General features: G+C 50.7%; 1 protein-coding gene across 3 annotated transcripts in view; it reads right to left on the bottom strand.

Annotated features, from left to right (window-relative positions):
• Window positions 1-1,363: 1,363 nt before the first annotated feature.
• GRB10 (growth factor receptor bound protein 10) overlaps window positions 1,364-18,993 on the bottom strand; it is a 127,098-nt gene continuing 109,468 nt past the window's right edge. For all 3 annotated transcript variants that reach the window (XM_074341041.1, XM_074341040.1, XM_074341042.1), the window contains 9 exons: window positions 18,625-18,762; window positions 17,286-17,396; window positions 15,404-15,502; window positions 13,724-13,801; window positions 12,703-12,819; window positions 11,811-11,877; window positions 11,569-11,656; window positions 6,865-6,958; window positions 1,364-4,263 (listed from right to left, as the gene is read on the bottom strand). In XM_074341041.1, the coding sequence (XP_074197142.1) occupies window positions 4,117-4,263; window positions 6,865-6,958; window positions 11,569-11,656; window positions 11,811-11,877; window positions 12,703-12,819; window positions 13,724-13,801; window positions 15,404-15,502; window positions 17,286-17,396; window positions 18,625-18,762 (939 nt within the window). In that variant the 3' untranslated portion in view covers window positions 1,364-4,116. The remainder of the gene's footprint in view (window positions 4,264-6,864; window positions 6,959-11,568; window positions 11,657-11,810; window positions 11,878-12,702; window positions 12,820-13,723; window positions 13,802-15,403; window positions 15,503-17,285; window positions 17,397-18,624; window positions 18,763-18,993) is intronic.

The following is an 18,993-nucleotide window of genomic DNA, read 5'->3' as shown; positions in this document are numbered from 1 at the left end:
AGCATTGCTCACCCCGTGACTTCGTTACGCCCCAGATCACAGTGACAAGGCCAATGGCATTGTTTTCTACTGCAGTGGACAGTGAAAGTGGCAAGACCTGTCTTGTCTAGTCACCAGAAAGGGCAGAAAGACGAAGGGGACTCTTGTCAATGTACAACTTCCAAGATGAGGACAGACAACACTGAGTTCACGCTCTCATTCTAAAACCCAGTTCTAGGGTACTTTACTTTTTAGATGTAACAGGCTAATGCTTTTAGTATTTAAAAAATCCCTTCTTATAATTTTATGAATTACCCAAAACATATTTTAAAAACCAATTTAAAAATGTGATCCCGGAAGAAATCCCGCTTACCAGTGTGACGCTTGCATCATCTTCTTTGGAGGGACCAGCACAGCCTACATCTCAGACCCTGGCCCAGCAATTCCTCCCCCACCCTGGGCTCTGGAAGGGTGAAAATGGCAGGCTGTTCCTTGTCATGACACCTTACACTGCCACACAGCTACCGCTCTGACGTCAGTGCACCTGTGCAGCCTGGCTCTCTGCACCCCACCACGTGCCCCCCACCTGGCACTCACACCCCCCTCCCACACCCTGGACACACCACACACACCCTACAGTTACACACCAGCCCCACCATATGCGCTCTCTCTCTCTCTCTCTCTCTCTCTCTCTCTCTCTCTCTCTCTCATTATTATTCTCCCCTAAGAGTGGCCTGCCTTCTAAGGCAGGCTATCAGAAAGCAAGGACTCAGATTCTGAAAACAAGTGACAAGAGAGTTCAAAATGTCACTGGTGTGCTCCAGCCAGTGGACGCGGCTGGCTCGTGACCATATATTCAGACCCTGCCTGCCTGGGGGGGGTGGGGCGGTCAGTGGTATATCAGGGTCCCCCATGTGAGGTCATGGGGAACCAGAGACACAAGGCATCCATTCTCTTCATCTTTCTGCCAATTCCGTGCTCGATTAGAAAAACCAGGTTCTTGCCACTTTGTCCCACCGCAGTATAAAATAGGCCATGGGGCTTGTCAAATGTGAACTTTTCTGGGTTTCTTGAGGTGTTTGACAAACCTGAGTGGAGACCTGACTACCTCAGAAGCACTGAGGTGTGGGCTGCAGGAAGAGGCCCGCTGCCATGGTCCCAGCACCCACACGGAGCCCACCCAGCCTGGTGGCTCATAGGAGACCCCAGCCTCTTGGCAGGGCCAAGCACGCATGCCCATCACACATCACCTCCTTTCTAACTTGTTTTTAACTGGTGCAGAAAAGCCCATTGTTAATATTCTAAATAACTGTCAAAGGCTTTTAGTGGCTGATCAGTCGGAGCGCATCAACATACAAAAACAGACACTCCACACGACAGAAAATGAAGAACGCTGTATTAATGTTTATTTTGAATTACAAGAAAACAGAACATCAGTCCCTTATTTGTACAAAAATACCTGAAAGTTTACAATTAGGTTCATGAGCCGAAGAGCTATACACAGAGAGGAGCAAAGCGCATGGAACAAAGGTTTTGTCTCTTGAGTGAACACCTTCTGCGTTCCCTGAAAATGTTTACATGTCAGGCCACTTTCTGGTAACTGAGGCTTGTGCCATGACTTCCCCACCTGCCAAGAGCAAGTCCCTCCCCCGAAAGGTGCACCGATTGGCCAAACTGTCAGGCATTGAGTGCAGAAAAGAGAAGACAAAACTTCTAGACTGAGGCACGTATTTCTTCAAGGTTTAGCAAACAATAAAATGTTCTGGAAGTCTAACACGTAAGGTAACAGAGGTCTAGGAAACCCGAACGCCCGAAGCATCTGGCGGTTTCCTTCTCAACTTAGTCCAGGTTGCTACATGGAGTTTTCATTATGAAACAAAAATCACAGGCAGACAGGAAGAGTCAACAGGCTGCAGAACGACCCTGAGCTGCCCCGTTTACATTCATGTCATTTTAAATACAAAAATACGAGTCGAATGTCCTTCAGCCCCGGGCTGGCGGGGCCGGACGCCTGCCTCCTGGGGGACTGGCTGGCTGCAGGAGGCATTCCCGGGCACCCGGTATGGGGCGAGCAGGGTACTGTGCGAAGGCTACACTCGCCAAAAATTCACTGTGGCCGGGAAGGTCCAAAAGACTATGTCATACCAGCTACATACAAAACTGAGTCAGAGTCAAGCTTCTGGTCTCCTTTTAAATAAAATGCATATTTATAAATATGAAATACTGCAGACACTAGCGGTCTATCGGAGGGGGTGTGAGAGTCTTATGTCACTGGTGGACACTGGTCTATGTAAACAGAAGGGGAAATCGTGGAGTTTTGTTTTGTATGACTTTTAAAGATTTTACATCCAACCAGTGACGAGAAAACTGTGTAACAGTATCACTAAAGAGTCAGTCCCCTCAGTGAAGTTTAGGAGCAGCGTGCACGCTGCCAGGCAAGACTTGACGTCAATGGTGTGAACAATGAGCTGGCGATAATAGGAGGAAAACGCGTTCAATTGAGCGTTTGGGTTAAAAACATGTTTGACTGAAAATTCTTCATTTGCATAAGTACACCTTTCGTGGGAAACGATTAGAGTGTGGCCTGTAAACTGAAATACAGTGTTTCTAAACCACAGACTGACTGACAGCAGGTCTGCGTCACCGAAGCCCGTTGGGTCTGTCTGAACTGTGTGTATGTGTGTTTCTGGGGAGCACTGTGAGGTCGGCAGGGGACAGGCCAGTGGCACAACATTCAGAGGGGTCAGTCAAGGGTGAGAGCCGCTATCTCGGGACTGAAAATCACTTTTCACCACAGAGTCGGGATGCTTGTCAGAGACCAGAGGAAAAGTCAGGGCCATGCTCACACCTGGTAACTCAGCTTGGGGGACAGGGCACTGGGGCTGAGGAAAAGCTCAACCACCGTCTGACTTGGCTTCCGGCGGGGGAAGCAGTGTTGTGTTGACAGAAACTCCTCAACATCCAAACTGCTGAGGTACAAGCAGCTGAGAAGCCTCCAGCTGCCTCGTGCCGCTGGCTTCCGAGGGTCTCAGCAGGACGGAGGTCATCAAGGACAGACCTCTAAATGCGTCCCTTTCAATGTTTCCATCTTTGTCAGCATGGAAACCCACGGGCCACTGCAGGAAGCCACGCAGGCGCCATTTTCTCATTAGGTCCTTCAATCCCCGAGGGAGAACAGCCATGAAAGGACTCATGCCACTGCAGTAGGGAAGGCAGTGATCATTCTAGAACAGGCTGAAAGCACCCCAGGCGGACAGTGAGGCATGGCATCCACTGCTGGGTACCAGGTGTGTCTCACAAAGGCTGGCCTGCCTCCAACTGGAGGAGCGGCCACTCAGCCTTGCCATGTGTGGAACGGTGAGTTTTCCAAACACAGCAAGTCTCCTGAACTGTGGAAGACACGACATGCTAATAACATGAGCATGGACACCTGTGCATAGAGAAGTGATTGACAGACCAGGGCTGTCTGACTGGTCCACAAAACATGCCAAATGCCGACCACGGGTGACACCTTTCATTTTAAAAAAATGCTTTTCAAGTATACTGGGAAGGGTGAGGGTGTTTGTTATTTGGAAGCTGAATCCACCTGTGGTGACCTGCAGAAGGCGGGACCACCCTCTGGAATCATTTGGGGGCCCGTGCTCCATCTCTGACGTCGGCCCATTCAAAACTGTCTTTCCATCTTGTAGGCACCAAAAAGCCACATCCCCTCCACCAGAGGCCAAATCCGACCTTGAAGACCAAGGAGTGCAAAAAGTGATCGATACAAAAAAGTAAACATGTCGGTTTTAATTGTCAAGATTATTCCAGGGCAAGAGTTCATTTCCAATTACTTCGCTCTGGTTCCCACGTGGCCCAGCCAAGATGATCATTCCAGTTTATCTTCAAATTTACGCTTGCTCTTCCGTGCCCCACCCCCCACCCCCGATTTGGCCGGCGCAGAAAGAGGGATCCTCTTGGATCCGCAGCAGCAAATCATTGCCAAGTCCAACAAACTAATCAATCTTGGTTGGTTGGCACCGAAGGAACTGATCTCGCTCCCAAGGTACGGAGTCATGTGTATTCTTGACAACGCAGACACTTGTATTCGTTCCAGTGTCAACTTCCTCCCATCGTTAGTCAAGACGAAATCTGAGGTCACAAGGCCACGCGGATGCAGTGGTGCTTGAGTTTGCACGGCAGGACTCCTTTGTTCAGCTGGTAGAAGTCAACGAGCTGGATCAGGTCAGAGAATCTGGTGTTCCCGTCGTCAAGGCTGAAGAACATCTGCCCATCGTCCTCATACTAAGAGACACAAGAACACTCACCAGGTTAGAGACATACCTCAGGGGGCGGAAGAGGGCCCATGGTCAGCGGCTGCTCCAGCTGCCCGTGGTTCGGTTCCTACACCAAGCACATGGGTCAGCAAGGCGAGCTAGAAAGGGTCAGGGCAGAAGGTTGGGAGAGGGGTGTTGGGGCTGGGAGCTACCAAGTCCCTAAGGTCCGCTGGCCACAGCTGGCTCCCCTGTTCCCTGATGTGGTCATAGGAAAAAGCTCTAAGTTCTTCTCAGCTCGCCTGTTTTGAGGCCGAGGTTGACCAGTTAACCTGTGGGCATCCATTTATACATCATACCCCACAAAAGAGAGTGAGGTTGACCAGGTAACCTGTGAGTATCCATCCACACAGCACACCCTATGGGGGAGAGTGAGGTTGACCAGTTAACCTGTGAGTATCCATCCACACAGCACGCCCTATGTGGGAGAGTGAGGTTGACCAGGTAACCTGTGGGCACCGTCCACACAACACACCCTGGGTCCTTCTTATAGGACCTTGGGGAGGGGAAGCTGCTTCACGCCCTGATATTCACTTTGTTCATTATGAAGCAAATGTTGGATTTGCTGTAAAAGATTAATTAAGATCATGTAGGAAAAGCAACTTTCCCAGATGCTGGATTATTTGGTAACTATTTTTACTGAAATGGAGGAGCTGCACAATATTTCCCAGAAAGAACTATATAGTTGACCCTTAAATAATGCGGGGCCTTAGGGACACCGAACCCCAGAAAGTTGAAAATCCACATATAAATTTTGACTCCCCCCAAAATTTAATGACTTAACATAACAGTTGATTAACATGGATTTTGTATGTTATATTACATACTGTTTTCTTAAAATAAAGTAAGCTAGAGAAAATAAAATGTTATTAAGAACATCGTAAGCAGGGAAAATACATTTACAGTATTTATGGACAAAAAATCCACACACAAGGGGACGCGTGTAGTTCAAACCCATGTTGTTCAATGGTCAAGATCAGTTTTAACTCAGCAAATTTTAAGTTCAATGACTATAACACAGTGCACATAGGAAAGCCACACTGCATGTTACCATGGAGGAAGTTAGCTTCAAACCTCAGTCCATTAACAAACTTAGAACCACTTCTGAACACCACAAACACTGCTGGAGCCACACACACACCCAGGCGTCTTTGTTCACACACAGAGCTGCAACCCTGTTGCTGTAAGTATCAACTTACTGTCCCCCTGCTAATTCGAGGACTCGGGTTATAGGGGAGAACGGCATTACATATTCTGCCTGCTCTAAAGTATTTTTTCAATTCGTCCTATATTTTAGGCAAAGAGAGTAACATCTGTGTCTATAATACAATGCAGTGAAAACAAAAAGGACTGTGAATGAAGCACTTTCTCTCAAGTAACAGTTCTCAGGTTTACGTATCTTTTGTGGAATCTAGGAAGACTGGGCTCAAACCCAGACTCTGTCCCTTTCTCATCTGTAAAATAAGGGCATCAGAACCCAGTGGGAAGAGGCTACACACAGCAGATGCTTAGCAGGCTGCTTGTGCCCAGCTGACAACACTAACCAAGAATGGCCACAAGCTTCTCCAGTTCACACTTCCTGCCACTGTGGTTCTTAGGACGGCTACTCTGAGGTCCCAGGCTCAAAGCAGCTTGAAAACCCCCAGGTCCCACCAGTGAAGCACACATTCAGTGACCTCAAGGCCTCTCAGAGGTTTACTTGTAATGGACAGAGTGACTGAGAGGACAATATCTCACTACCCTCTTTTGGCAGAAAACTTCCTGGGTTTGGGTTCCACCGGAAATAGTTCACGAAAGTTGTGAGTACCAATTCATTATGTAAAACGTTTGGTATTCATGTTGTATATCTTTTCTGCAACTAAACTGGGAATTCCTGGAGGCCTGGACACCTGTCTCCTACATGACGCCCAAATCATGAACAAGAATCTGAACTGGGGAACGTCAAGGAGAGAGTTAGGTTGTATCTGACAAACCTAACTGTGATTTGTGAAAAAGGTGGTGTTGACTAACATATTCGATAATTATGTTTTTGGAATTGTTCAAAGGTAGAATCAGTTTTGTGACCCAAGGACCCACTGGAAGGAGCGAGGTAACGAGTCTCTGGGGGGAGAGGGGGCCGTGAACACGAGTCTCTACAGCCTTCTCGAATCACCTCTGAGCACACCAGCACAAATCAGACGCTTCCTCAGTTCAAGTGGCCAACAGTCAAGCCTACCGTACCGTACCTACCTGGGCTCCTGGCACCGGGCTCCCCACTCACGGTTCTCCTCTAGGTTTTGGAATTGTTCAAAGGTAGACTCAGTTGACCTCACCTTGCTCCTGCCATCAGGTGCCGCTTCCGCGGCAGCTGGGACTAGACCGCCCTTCTCAGTATAACTTCCTGGGAAACACTGTTCACGTTCACAGAACAAACTTCTCAAGAAACTCTCTAAAGTCTCTCACCTGTGAGCTTGGAACTGTATGATAATTAATGATCTACAGTCTGGTTAGTCTGTAACTTGAAAATGGCATTAAGAATAACACCAGAAAGCAAAAAAAAAAAGAGGATTAGTATGAAAAAATCAATACTTACAGGTAAGATCTGAAAATTTTTAATCTTCTGGTGATGACACAGTGTGAGTACAAATGCCTTTGGATTACTCTGGCTGTCACGGAGGAGGAAAAGCCTGGAGAATAGAAAATAATCAGTTGATCGTTAATTTTAAAAATCCAGAGTTGATGTTTATAAATCTGCACATGCGCACACACACACACACACACACACACGCACATACATTCACACACGCACACACACACACCTGCACGCACACACACACACCTGCACGCACACACACTTCCCTGCTCTGCCTGTCGCCATGACGCCTCAGGACACCTCAGCATCCGAGTAGCCTGTAGCAGCAACAGCACCCTTCGCACCCAGACTGTGGTTTCTGAATGTCACTCTTCAGTGAAAGGAACCAGGGCTCCTTGGGAACACTGTGGATTCTATGACTAAGGCAGTGAACGTGCAAGATGAAGCTGAAACATTTTGTTCAAAGAGTAAGGAAGTGCTAAAAGAATGATGACCCAGGAGGCAGCTTGGCCAAACCTGGGCATCAAAGTAAATGCCAGAAGGAATGGATCATAATCCATGGAATAGAAAAGAATCGTGAGCCCACACTGGTATTGTAAATAAATGAGCAAGTAAGTTAATAGGGGAGAAGGAATAGCTCTTCCGGAGAGCAGAGGGCCTGCTAAATACACAGAGAAGGAATATGGGTCAGAGAACCACTGTCCGGCCGTCACCACAGACTACCATGGATGCAACAACCAGCAGATGAAATCTGATGACAAACAGAATATGTTCATAGTCTCAAAGCATCTACCCCCTAGTACTTATTTATTACAGAGGGGAAAATAGTGACTTTACACTAGAAAAACCAGTCAATACAATCTTCATCGAGTATTCAAGTCAACACCATGGGGACTGAGACAACCTGTCCTGACGGGAAGCAGTGACAATGTCTCAGCCGCACTTCCGGGCTCTTCTGCCAAAATGCAACACTGAAACTGAACCAGGAGCAAAGAGACTCAGCCGAGCCGCAGCACATTCTAGAATGACTGGCTTCTACTCATAACAAGTGTCAATGGAAGACTCAGGAGACATGCCGGCCTATGAGAGGATTTAGGATTACGAAGTTCTTTTCTCTTGCATAAGAAACTTAACTAGGACTGTTGCTAAAAAGTGACTCAGTGTGTGCATTCGACGATGGCCTGCATTGACGTTAACCCCCTGATTTTTATATCGGTGTTGCGGGGAAATAAGAGAAGACCTTGTTTTAGAAATTTCATACTGAAATAATTCAGAATAAAGGGGCATCATCCACTACTTATTCCCACACGGTTCAGACAAAACGAAAGGAGAGAGAGAAACGGAAAGAGAGTATGACAAAGCGAATGTGCTATAATATTCACCGTTAGGGTAACTGGGTAAATGGCACATAGGAATTCATTATATTACTCTTGCAATTTGAAATTATTTTGAACTATTTAAAATGTTAAAATAGCACAAAGAAGCATAAATCATTGCTTTTACATGAACAAATCTGGGAATCAGCTGGTGAGATAAACAGCTGTACATTAGAAAGGAAAAGTCCCAAGGCCCTAATCCAACGATGACGAAATGGCCTGAGTAGAAACATACTTTAAAGGTATTAGAAACCAAACTGCAGTATTCAGCTACATCATCACTTTCTACACTATAACGTTAAAATGAAGTGCAGTTAAACAAGGCTAGAAAATCCTGTGCTAAAAAGGTAAAAGTTTTATTTTACTACAGGACTTCTCAGAGCCTTTAAAATGGGAATGTTCACCATGACTCCCAAGGGCCTCTGGGTTTTCCAGTCTTCCCTGACAATACAACCCCTTTACTTCAGAGCACGTAAATACACTTTCGAGACCCCAACCAGAATTCCAGGGTTCACTGGGCGCCTGGAAGTACGGTGCTATGACACAAGGCCTGCAGGTGGTGTGTGCTCCTCGGCAAGAGGAAGGCAAGGTCCAGTTCCTCTCCCGGGCAGAGCCGTGCCAGGTGCCTCCTGCCTCAACAGCCCACTTGCTTTTCTCAGTCATTTCACTCTAAATTTGCCATCATTACTGGAAACCCAGGGGAGTGCAGGACTCTAGGGCATCCCAGAGGAAAAGCTGGGGCTGTCCCTTTCTCACCTGTCCCTTTAATTAACTTCCTGACAGAGGAGCAGACACAGACGCCGCCCTGTCTGCCCTGAAGTTTGGGGGCACGACCCCAGGAAATACAGACGCCAGTGGCCCCAAAGGCTTGGGTTTCGCGGTCACGCCTCAGGGTTTTATATCTGGAATGACGGCTGCTTTGGAGGAGCCTGCAGCCGTGTACAGGGACCAAGGAGCCACGAGTGCTGTGGGATGGCTGCGTACGAGCTGCATGACTGGGTTCCATCACCCGCAAAGGGTGGAATAACACCTCTCCCACAGGGTCTGTGAAGACAGTGGCTGTCACATGGTCAGTGTCCTGCACTACAGCACGATGTCCACAGCAGCTGGAGAACACGATCACAACTGGCAAACCCAGAATCCAGGATTTCTGAGAGCTGCACTGGGGGGACCACGCACACCAAGGGGTCCCACCAGGGAAAGAAGTCGCTGAGCGACACAGAAGCAAAGTGGTGAGATACAGGTCAGTCCCCACCTTTGTGGAGACCTGGAGTCAGGTGTGGGGAGCTCTTACGAGTGTGCGCCCGTGCACTCACGGAAGAACCGAGCTCCTGCACCAGCAGCTAAAAGCAATCAGAGTATCAGCACAGCAGAGCTGCCGGTGCCAGGGGCAGACGGCGGTCAGTGTCACAGCTCACATATTAACTCACTCTGCCATCACAGCGACGCTGCTACTACCCTCCTTTTACGGTGGGGAAGCGGTGCAGAGCAGTTAAGCAAATTCCCTAGGTCACTCAGCAGTGGAGCCCTTTCACTTGACACTCCCACGTCTAAGGACTCCCAGCAGAGAGAGAGCAGCAAAACTATGAAATGATGGAGCCATAAGGTGCACCTGGAAGCCATGGATACGCCATGAGCCGACCTGTCCCCAGCCCTGGGCAGCCAACGCTCAGGACCCAGGACAAGGAGGGCAGAATAAGAAAACAAATAGGTTTCGCCTATCTTTTAGAAAAGAAACAACAGAAGGATAAACGAACACTGATAAAAATGGCCACCTACCGTGGGGTGGGGAGCAGGGCACAACCAACAGAGAAAGTGCCTTGTTTTATAGTTTTGACTCTGGAACCACAGAAATGTTTTCAAACACTTAAAAATCACCATTGAGCCAAAGAGAAAAATCAGATCCACTTACAAAAAATCAGAAAGGAATTAAACGAACCTGCCTACATAGCAGTTTGGTTGTAGAACCCCAGAGAATGACTTTGAGCTTGGTCTTTTAACATTCCTTAAGCATTAAAAGGACTGCGGAAAAATGTGAATCCAGGAGTCTTATGGAAGAAATATAGTATTAGTATTTTCGAGATGCTAGATGGGATAAAGCAAGTAAGTACAGAGTGGGGTAAGACAAGTAAGTTAATGTTGTTAGTAAGATTTTCAGAATAAGAGAAGAGAGATGCAATAAAATAAAAAAACTAAAGACCCTGCAAACTTCAATTTGAATTGGCAATTTCAATGTGAACCCATAATTTATTTTTCAGTTTAGAAAAGCACACGTCCGAGCTTTGTCCATGGAAAAGACCTACAGATTATGGTCTCCAGACACCATTTTCCATGAGAAAGAATTAGGAAAAATGTGTCATGGGAGCCAAACGTACCTTGTCACCGATGAAATGAAACTATTAAGTGTTGGGTCGAAAGAACCCAGGGGCCGACTTGAAAGAGATCCCACTGGCCAAAGAGAGGACATATTGAGCATCAAGAATAATGCGTTTTTTTGCTTGAAACAAATCAACCACATAAGAATCTAAGTTTATAATAATAGTTTAAAAAACGAACAAACAAAAAATCACCTCATTTGTCACTACTAGAAGATAGAACACTAAGTCACGATTCTGAAAATTGACAATTAAGGGGAAATCAAGTATTTAGCTACAGTTTCCTGGAAACCAAATATATGGCAAGGGAAAGAATTTCAGCTAAGAACTGATGAAGGAATAATGGAAAACAAGGGTCTTATACACTGTGCTGACACATGGAACCAGGCAAGTTCAGTGACGGCTGCTGGAAACGTATCCAGTCCCCCCGTCATTACGGCTACCAGTCAACACTGGTCACCAGACATGTGAGTGAAGCCATCTCAGCCCCCACTGAGCTGGCCCACGTGACAAGAGACACTCGACAGACTCCAATCATGACAAATGACATACTTTGTTCTTTTAAGCCCCTAAGGTTTGGGGATGTTTGTTCTCAGCAAAAGCTGACTGATTTAATGCACAAATCAACAGGTGCAAGCAAACATGTTTTTCCCCCCCATTTGTCCATGGCCTTATTAATTAAAAATAGCTAGCTAGTGTTCTCTGTCTGCGTAGTTTCAACAAGCAGACAGACGATGACAACAGATGAGTATGAACAGAAATGGATGGCGAGCGCTCTTCTGACACTTACTGGTGGGTGACCCCCATGCAACACTCCTACCTCTGAGCACGTTTTCTCCTCTTTTGTGAGGCTCTCACCGTCCCGGATGCTCTGGGGAGCTGAGCAGACCACATGCCACACAACGCACAACAAAGCTCAGCGGGTGCCAGCTCCCACGGGCAGACGTCCTTACCCATCCACCAGGCCCTGCTGTTTGATGATCCTGTGCGACTCCTCCCGGGAGATCCTGCCGTGAAACCACTGCTGTGTCCGGTGGATCACTGTGGGGGGGAGAGGAGGGTGGGCGGCCGCGGACAGACGGCTACCCCAGCACGGCTGCCTCGGCCCCGCAGGGCCCCACTCCCTGCTGCAGCTCTGGGGCACACGGGTTAGTCTCTTTACGTACAAAAGGTCAGGCCGACATGCGGTGTTTACCTGTACTGAGGGTCGATGGGTGCAGGGGGCTTTGGCTACCCAGCACATTCATCCGGGTGCTCCGCTTCTGCAAAAGAAATGCCACGTTAGCACGCGTCAGCAGACAGACGGACCTGCAAGCACCTGTGCACACACCTGGGGTGGGAAGCCTGGCCTGGGGGGAGGGGCAGGGCCCTGGACCTTGGAGTGAAAGCCACCCCGTGGAGAACAAGAGCTTACAGCTGTCAAAAACGGAAAGGGAAGCATCCGCGTTGTTGTTGGACCCACTACCGAGGCGAAGACTCATCTCCCACACAGAGGGTGTCGGGGAGGGTGATAAATCTCAGCAGAAGAGCACGAGCTCGTCTCGCACTCTGGGGGGGGGGTCTGAACACTGCTCGTCAGAGAGCTGGGCTGGGGGCACCCTCGGAACTGAAGTTAGGGGAATGGCGTCTGAGCCAGCGTTGTGGGCTCCTGTTTTGTACATTGTCGTTAATACTCAGGCAAGCTTGGAATTTGGGTGACTGTCTTCTGCGTGGACAGTAGGAACTGGACCTCAGAGTGAAGAGGACATTCAAGACTGCGGGGCCAGTCAGTGGTCCAGCCATGAGGCACGGGCTCCGTGCTCTCCACAGATGCCTGACAGCAACTCAGCAGGAGCCATTTGGTGCATGAGCCAAGAGGCCAGAGGGCTCTGCTCCTCCCCTGTTCCTTCCTGGGGAACCCAGGGGACAGGAGAGTGGGGATGGCCGGGTGCTAAGAACGTGAGGAGCCCGGCAGTGGAGAACTCGCTGCCACCTTCCCTCCCTAGTACCTCACCCCCTTGCCAGCCCCACAGAGCCATTCTCCTGGAGAAGCCCTGTGCTGGCATGCCACCCGCACTGGGGCCTGTCCTGGAGGGGCCGCGGCTCACCCTCCAGGCATGTCCTTCCTCAAGGGCTGCGCTCTGAGCTTCAGCTGGGTTCTCAATCACTCTTCCTGTTTGTCCAGAAAAATCCATCGCCACGAGAGAGTTCTCAGAGACACTGCGCTGGAAAGATAAGGCCACAGGGTCTTGAAGGGCAGGGCACCAGGCGACAGCAGCACTCAGGGGAATGGCTAGGAAAAGGGTGATGGGAGAGCCCCTCCCACCTCCCAACTCTCTGAAGGTCTGCTGAAAATTCAGCAATGAAAGGGCCCTCGAGCTAAAACCAGTTAGGGGTTCTCTTAAGAAGAATAAGAAATGTTCCAGTTCCCTCTCGGTATTCAAAAGCTGCTGGTGAGGCCGCTGGTGCCTGCGGGGTGTGGACCGCATGGTCCATCTCAGGTCCCTAGCCGATACTACTGGGCATCAGAGAAACGGAGATTCCACGGCTGAGCCCAGTCCCCACCGGCATCCACATCCTTCCCTCAGCTAGGGCAGTTCAGGGAAACATGTGGCCTCTCTCTGTGTCACAATGTGGCACAGTGTCCTAGGAACAGACACGAAGGACCTTTGAGATCACACTGCAGACGATGAGCGTTTCTGCACCTTTGCGAAGCCAAGTATGTCCTGAGGACCAGGAGGGCTCACTACGCTCTCTCAACTCTCGGCAGCGAAGGACTCAAGCATCACGGTCACCGCACCCATGGATCTCAGGGCGGAAATGAAGGGACCACGGCCCCTGGCTGGAGCCCAGGCCGCTGGGGACCATTCTGGGCATCAACCTGACCTGCCTGGAGGGGACTGCGTGGTGGGGCGGGGATGGCACAGGAGTTCGCTCCTGGCAGTCCCACTGGTGAGACCACAAAGCCAGCCCCTGGGACACGGGATGTTGTGGGACATGCTGCTTGTCTGAGGCAGAGCTCGCCCCGGAGCTTCTCCTGGCAACCTCGTCCGAGACGAGACGTCCACCGCACGTGTGGATGTGGCAGCTGAGCGGGGCCTGGCTGTGGAAGGACACGGCTGTACTTACCACCGGAGTGGAGAAGGAGGACAGCAAGGCTTTCCTCTGCTGGGGAACCCTGTAGCTCTGGTACAGGAGCATTCCGTACTGCAGGGGGAGGCGGAGTCAGTCACCAGGGCTGGGGGCTGCCAAAGCCCCTCCGGGCGTGCTACCGCTCCCCCCTCATTCCCCTTTCTGCCTTTTCCAAAACAAAGTATATGTATGCAGACCAAAAGCAAACAAACACAAAACACAAATATGTAACACTTCCAAGGCCTCCCTCCCACTCCTGCCCCCATTTGCACAGCTGCCTCTGCTCCCCCTGTACCTTCTCCTGCAGTCTTATAGTGTTTACTCATGTCACAGCGAATATAAATGTTTCCCCCATACGTGGTAGCACGCTCTCTATACACAGTTCTGCACTGGGCTTTTGAATTGTTAACAGTGTATCCTATTTTTCCACAAGGGAGCCCAGAGAGCCAGCCAGCTCTTTTTATAGCTGCAGAGTGTTCCGTGAATGGATATCCTGTAACACATTTAACCAGGTCCCTGCTGATGGGCATTCAGATTTAAATCTCGCTTGTAAAGGAATAGTCCACGATACACAGTATCTTATTCCAACACTAACATATCCTCTTCTGTTATGAAACAGTAAAATTTTCATTTTAATCTTTTTGTTTTATCAGAGGCAAAAATGAAACAAAATAAGGTTCTGGGACAGAGAAGTACAGGGACCCCCGTCCCCAGAGCGCACGCTCTGTGGCGTCTCCTAGGAAATCTCCAAAGAGACTTGTGAGCTAAGCCTCCTTCTGCTGGTCCTTTCTTCAAGTGACTCCACCATGAGTCTCGGACCAGCTGGAAGCGCCAGTGAGGGCTGGGGGTTTTACTATCAAGATTCTGAGGCCATTGCATGTGTCGGCCACAGGTGACCAAATCAGTTTTCTCTAGACCCCTGGATATGAGCCAAGTTTGTCTCGGTCAACTAACTTGCAACTCGTGTGGGCTTTATAAACACAAGTGATTTCAGACACATGGGGTACACGTGTGCACACAGGAGCATTGGGTGGGAAATGGAAAGTGACGTGTGCTCTGCCGTCACGTGCTTAGCTGTCACTCAGGAGCTGGTGGAATCACTTTGCTAGTTACTATGAAATTGCCATCAGGGCGTTATCCTGTATGAGGCCCCATGCAGGACATTTCCTTTAGAACTTGCTGTAAGGAGACACTCTCTCCCCTCAGGCACTGTGATGACCTGTACAAGTTGTCATGGGCCTCCCATGGCCCTGGGTTTTCGGGAAGGCAGGAGTCTGATGGTCAGTTATGAAAACAATTCACCCTCCTGGTGAACCCTTTGCACCCTGGTCTCCTGGCCCCGACCTTCCTATTCATATTCCCTAACCCAGAGGTTCTCCACTATGAGCCATTCCCTGCCCCCACACCCAGGGCACACACGGTGATGTCTAGAGACATTTGCGTCTGTCTCACCTGGTGAGGGTGCTACATCGAGTGGGACGCTGCTAAGTGTCCTATAATGACAGGGTGGCCCACACCAACCCCAAATATCAACAGTGCCCTGACAAGCAAGGGGCTACTTTCCCCCCATGAAGCCTCCGTGAGAAGCTCCTGAGACCCCACGGAAAGGTGTGTGACAACACACAACACTGGAGGGAATGGGCAAGAGCCGGGCGTCTGTAGGGAGCACGCAGGTACCTTGAGGAGCCGGAAGGCTGTCATCCAGCAGGTCCGGCCCTGCTCATCCTCGGCACACAGCAGACGCAGCTCCTTGCTGTGATGCATGACTTTGTTTGTCTGAGGGAGGTACAGGGGGCCCAGTGAGCATCAGCCAGCCAGCCAGCCAGCCCCGCCTCCTGCTCCAGCCAGCAGGACTGGATTCGACACACACCAGACGACAGCTGACGTCCTGATGGGGCCAGGCAGGTGTCTGCACACCCTGCGCCCAGCGCCCTTCCTTCCTGTTACTTAGCTGAGTCATCAGCCCTCCTCCAGGGGCTCTCAGAGGAGGGCAAGGCAAGGTGTGGGTGCACCAGGGGCAGGGCGCTTCTGACTCTGAGGATGGAAGTGTGTTCATGGGAGGAGAGCTGCTCCAGAGATACAGAGGAAAGGTCTTCACGGTCGCCTCCCAGGAGCACTGAGGAGGCGGCTGGAGGAGGGGCCCTGGCAGGGCGAGCCAGTGAGGGGGGAGAGCCCTCGGCGCTGAGCAGTTCTGAGTGGTCCCAAGGATGGGCCGTGCGCAAGACCCAGAGAGGGACACCAGTGTCACCCTAGAGGAGGGGCCTGAAGCGGGGCCAGCAGCCTGAGGCATCGGGGCCACCGTCATTAGCTTTCACCACGGAGAGACGGCAGGTGTCCCACCCAAAGGCAGGGTTTATTCGGGGATGGAGGAGACATGCAGGTGTTAGCTTATCTGGATCTCCCCGTGAACCCTCTGACCTCAGATGCAAGGGACAATGCTGGGGGACACTGTCCCAGGAAGGGACATGAATGACCAGCTTGCCTGTGGCCAACGCTGTGGCATAAGAGAGCCACTGCCACCTGGGCCCTCGCGGCTACCCCGCCAGCCCCTCCCGAGGCCATGCACTGCTTTGTAGTCGCCTCCTATCACCAGCAACCTGAGGACGCTTCACGGAGTGCGGTGCGGGGTGGGATTTAGAGCCCCCATCGTCTCCTTAGATGGGGTCGCGCTCCGGCTCAGAAGTTAGCCCAGCTGGGTGACTCCAGGCGCATTACTCACTGGGCACCAGACACGGGCAACAAGGCTGCTGTGGTTCCCACCCCATAACCCCCGCGGAGACTCAACAAGATGATGGAGGTAAAACCTTCAGCAGAGCATCTCGTGCATAGGGAGTATTTAGTAAATTTTACCTAGTTCTACGCTAACCGACATCACCACAGCCTCCCGGGGGAGAAGAGTGGGCCCCGCCATAGGTGTGTGTGTGCATTTGTGTGTGTGTGTGTATGTGCATTTGTGTGTGTGTGCATTTGTGTGTGTGTGCATTTGTGTGTGCATACACATGTGCATCTGTGTGTACGTGCGCATGTGCACACGTGCATATATGCATGTCGGTGCATGCACCTGTGTGCGCAAGTAAATACGTGAGCACATGTCCCCACTCACATGCGCACAGAAAGAAAGGAGCGCTGTGGTCATCTTATCCAAGTCTCCCAGTGACCAGAAGCACACACAGAAGGCATGTGCTCACTCAGTACCCTGGAGGCCACCCAACACGCTGGGGCGGGGGTGTCCTCCTAGGGGGGGCGAAGGCCGCAGCTCTGCCTGGAGGCCGAAGCCGTGGCCCTAGGCCACTGAGCCCATCAACAGGTATTACTGCCTTGTTTTGTTTGGTTTTAACCATCCTGCTTTCCTCTGGGCTTCTGAGCTACTCAAGGACCCAGGCATCGTAAGTACAAAGAAATATTTTTATATGAATGAATAAATCCAGTGTGAAGCTGTGTTTCTGTTTTTTTAAAAAAGCAACGGCCAAGAGAGGAATTTACTGTTTGAATTCCAAAGTGTCCAGCGGGATGCTAAGGGTTGGCTGGCAGCGTGTAGGCAGGGCTGGAGGGGACGTACCTTTATGCAGAAGCCGAAGTCTGTGGGGGCGCTGTACTGCTTCCTGCCAGCAATCAGGGAGAAGACGCTGCAGTCCTCCAGGTCGGCCAGGAACTGCAGGTGTCTGGGCTCCTGTGGAAAGGCCGCTCAGGTTTACTGGGGAGAATGCCTGCAGCACCGCCAAGAGTGTGTGTGTGCTTTCCTCGCCAGCAGAGGGCAGCGTGTGTGGGCATTCCCCTCCCCTCTGACATTCTACACATCGTAACCGTCGTATAAAAGAAACGCTAAGTTAAAACCCAATTCACCCAACCTCTGCCAAAAAGTCCACCCCCTTTCTAGACATAAGACTGTTAGAATGTATTTGACACCGTGCCAAATCAGAGCCCCATAACCAAATATTCAAACTGAAAACCGGAAAAAATCTGGATCTCGAAGGTAGGAGCACACACTCAAAAGCAGGCCCCATCCCAACTTCACTCCGTTGTGTGTTCCCAGTCCAGCTGTGCCTGCCGCTTTCCTGTGGACACCTGGTCCCACCCCTGTCCTCCTGCACCCTCCACCCCAGCGCTGTGGCCTGCTGTAGGCTGCACATGCCCCTGGTTCAGCACCCAGGGTGGTGAGGAAGCCATAAACCAGAGAGAAGTTTCCCTCCCCGCCCTGCGTCAGCCGGAAGCCGCTCCCTCTGCAGAGGAAGGAGCCCGTCACCCGCCCACATTCCTTCTCTCTGGCTCGCACCCCGGGCAGCTGCTGACTTCTCAGAGCACAGCAGTAATCAGCCCCCTCACCGAGGGTCCTCCCTCTTTCTCCAGGCAAGAGCAGGGGACACCTCAGCTCTTAGGGGGGGACGCATGGCCGAGGTCAGCTGGGCATGACGCCCACTGCAGGGCGTACGTGGACACGAGGAGAAGAGTGAGGGAGCGAGGGAGCGGAGCCGAGGCCCCACAAGGGAGGCCCCACAAGGGAGGCTGCGAGGCACCGCTGTCTTGGCAGGCCTGAGCGTCCTCCATCTCAGCTCTCCCCCTCCTGCTGGAGACACGTACAGAACCGCAATTTATTCCATAAAATGGCTCTAACAGCCCGGGGTAGACTGCCTTAGGGCGGCAGTACTCTCGCCTTTACAGCTAGCGTGGACGCGCCCTGAGCGTGCAGGGGTGATGCAGCCTGGCGTTCCCAGGTCTGTGTTACCACCTGGTGTGTGAGGCAGACCAGGGGACAGGTTAACACTGAGTTTAGCTGGGACACAGTTTTATCAGTTCCCAGGAGCTTAGAGGAGCCTCAGGGCCATTTTAAAAGGCAGCCCCCCGCCCTCCACTGTGGAGGCTCCCAGCCTGGTGTGCGAGGCAGGGGGAGTAGAACTCACCTTTGAGACTCCCTTGGTGGAGCAGTACAGGCCGGACCGCCGCAAACACATGTAGAGTTTCTTCCACGATTTCCTCCCCAGCTCCTTCACATGCAAAAACCCTTGAACTTCAGGGCAGCTACTGGAGTTCAGAAAAATCTGTTGAAGAGCACATTTGAAAAGTCAGACATGCTGGATATAAAATAATTAAAGCAACTACATTATGAGCACTGCTGACAGTTTGACATTTTCTGAATTACTAAAACCCTCTTCTTTGGGTCAAACTGAGAGTTTTCAAATGATATGCTTCCTTTCAGAAGTCTCAAAAACCCCCTCTAAATTGGTGTTGCATAGGACGCAATTAGTATGCAAACATAAACGAGCAAAAGG

This window comes from Rhinolophus sinicus, linkage group LG09 (assembly GCF_036562045.2).
Source record: "Rhinolophus sinicus isolate RSC01 linkage group LG09, ASM3656204v1, whole genome shotgun sequence".
NCBI lineage: Eukaryota > Metazoa > Chordata > Mammalia > Chiroptera > Rhinolophidae > Rhinolophus > Rhinolophus sinicus.
The sequence above is the reverse complement of the archived record's forward strand: the minus strand, read 5'-3'. Positions and strand labels throughout refer to the sequence as shown.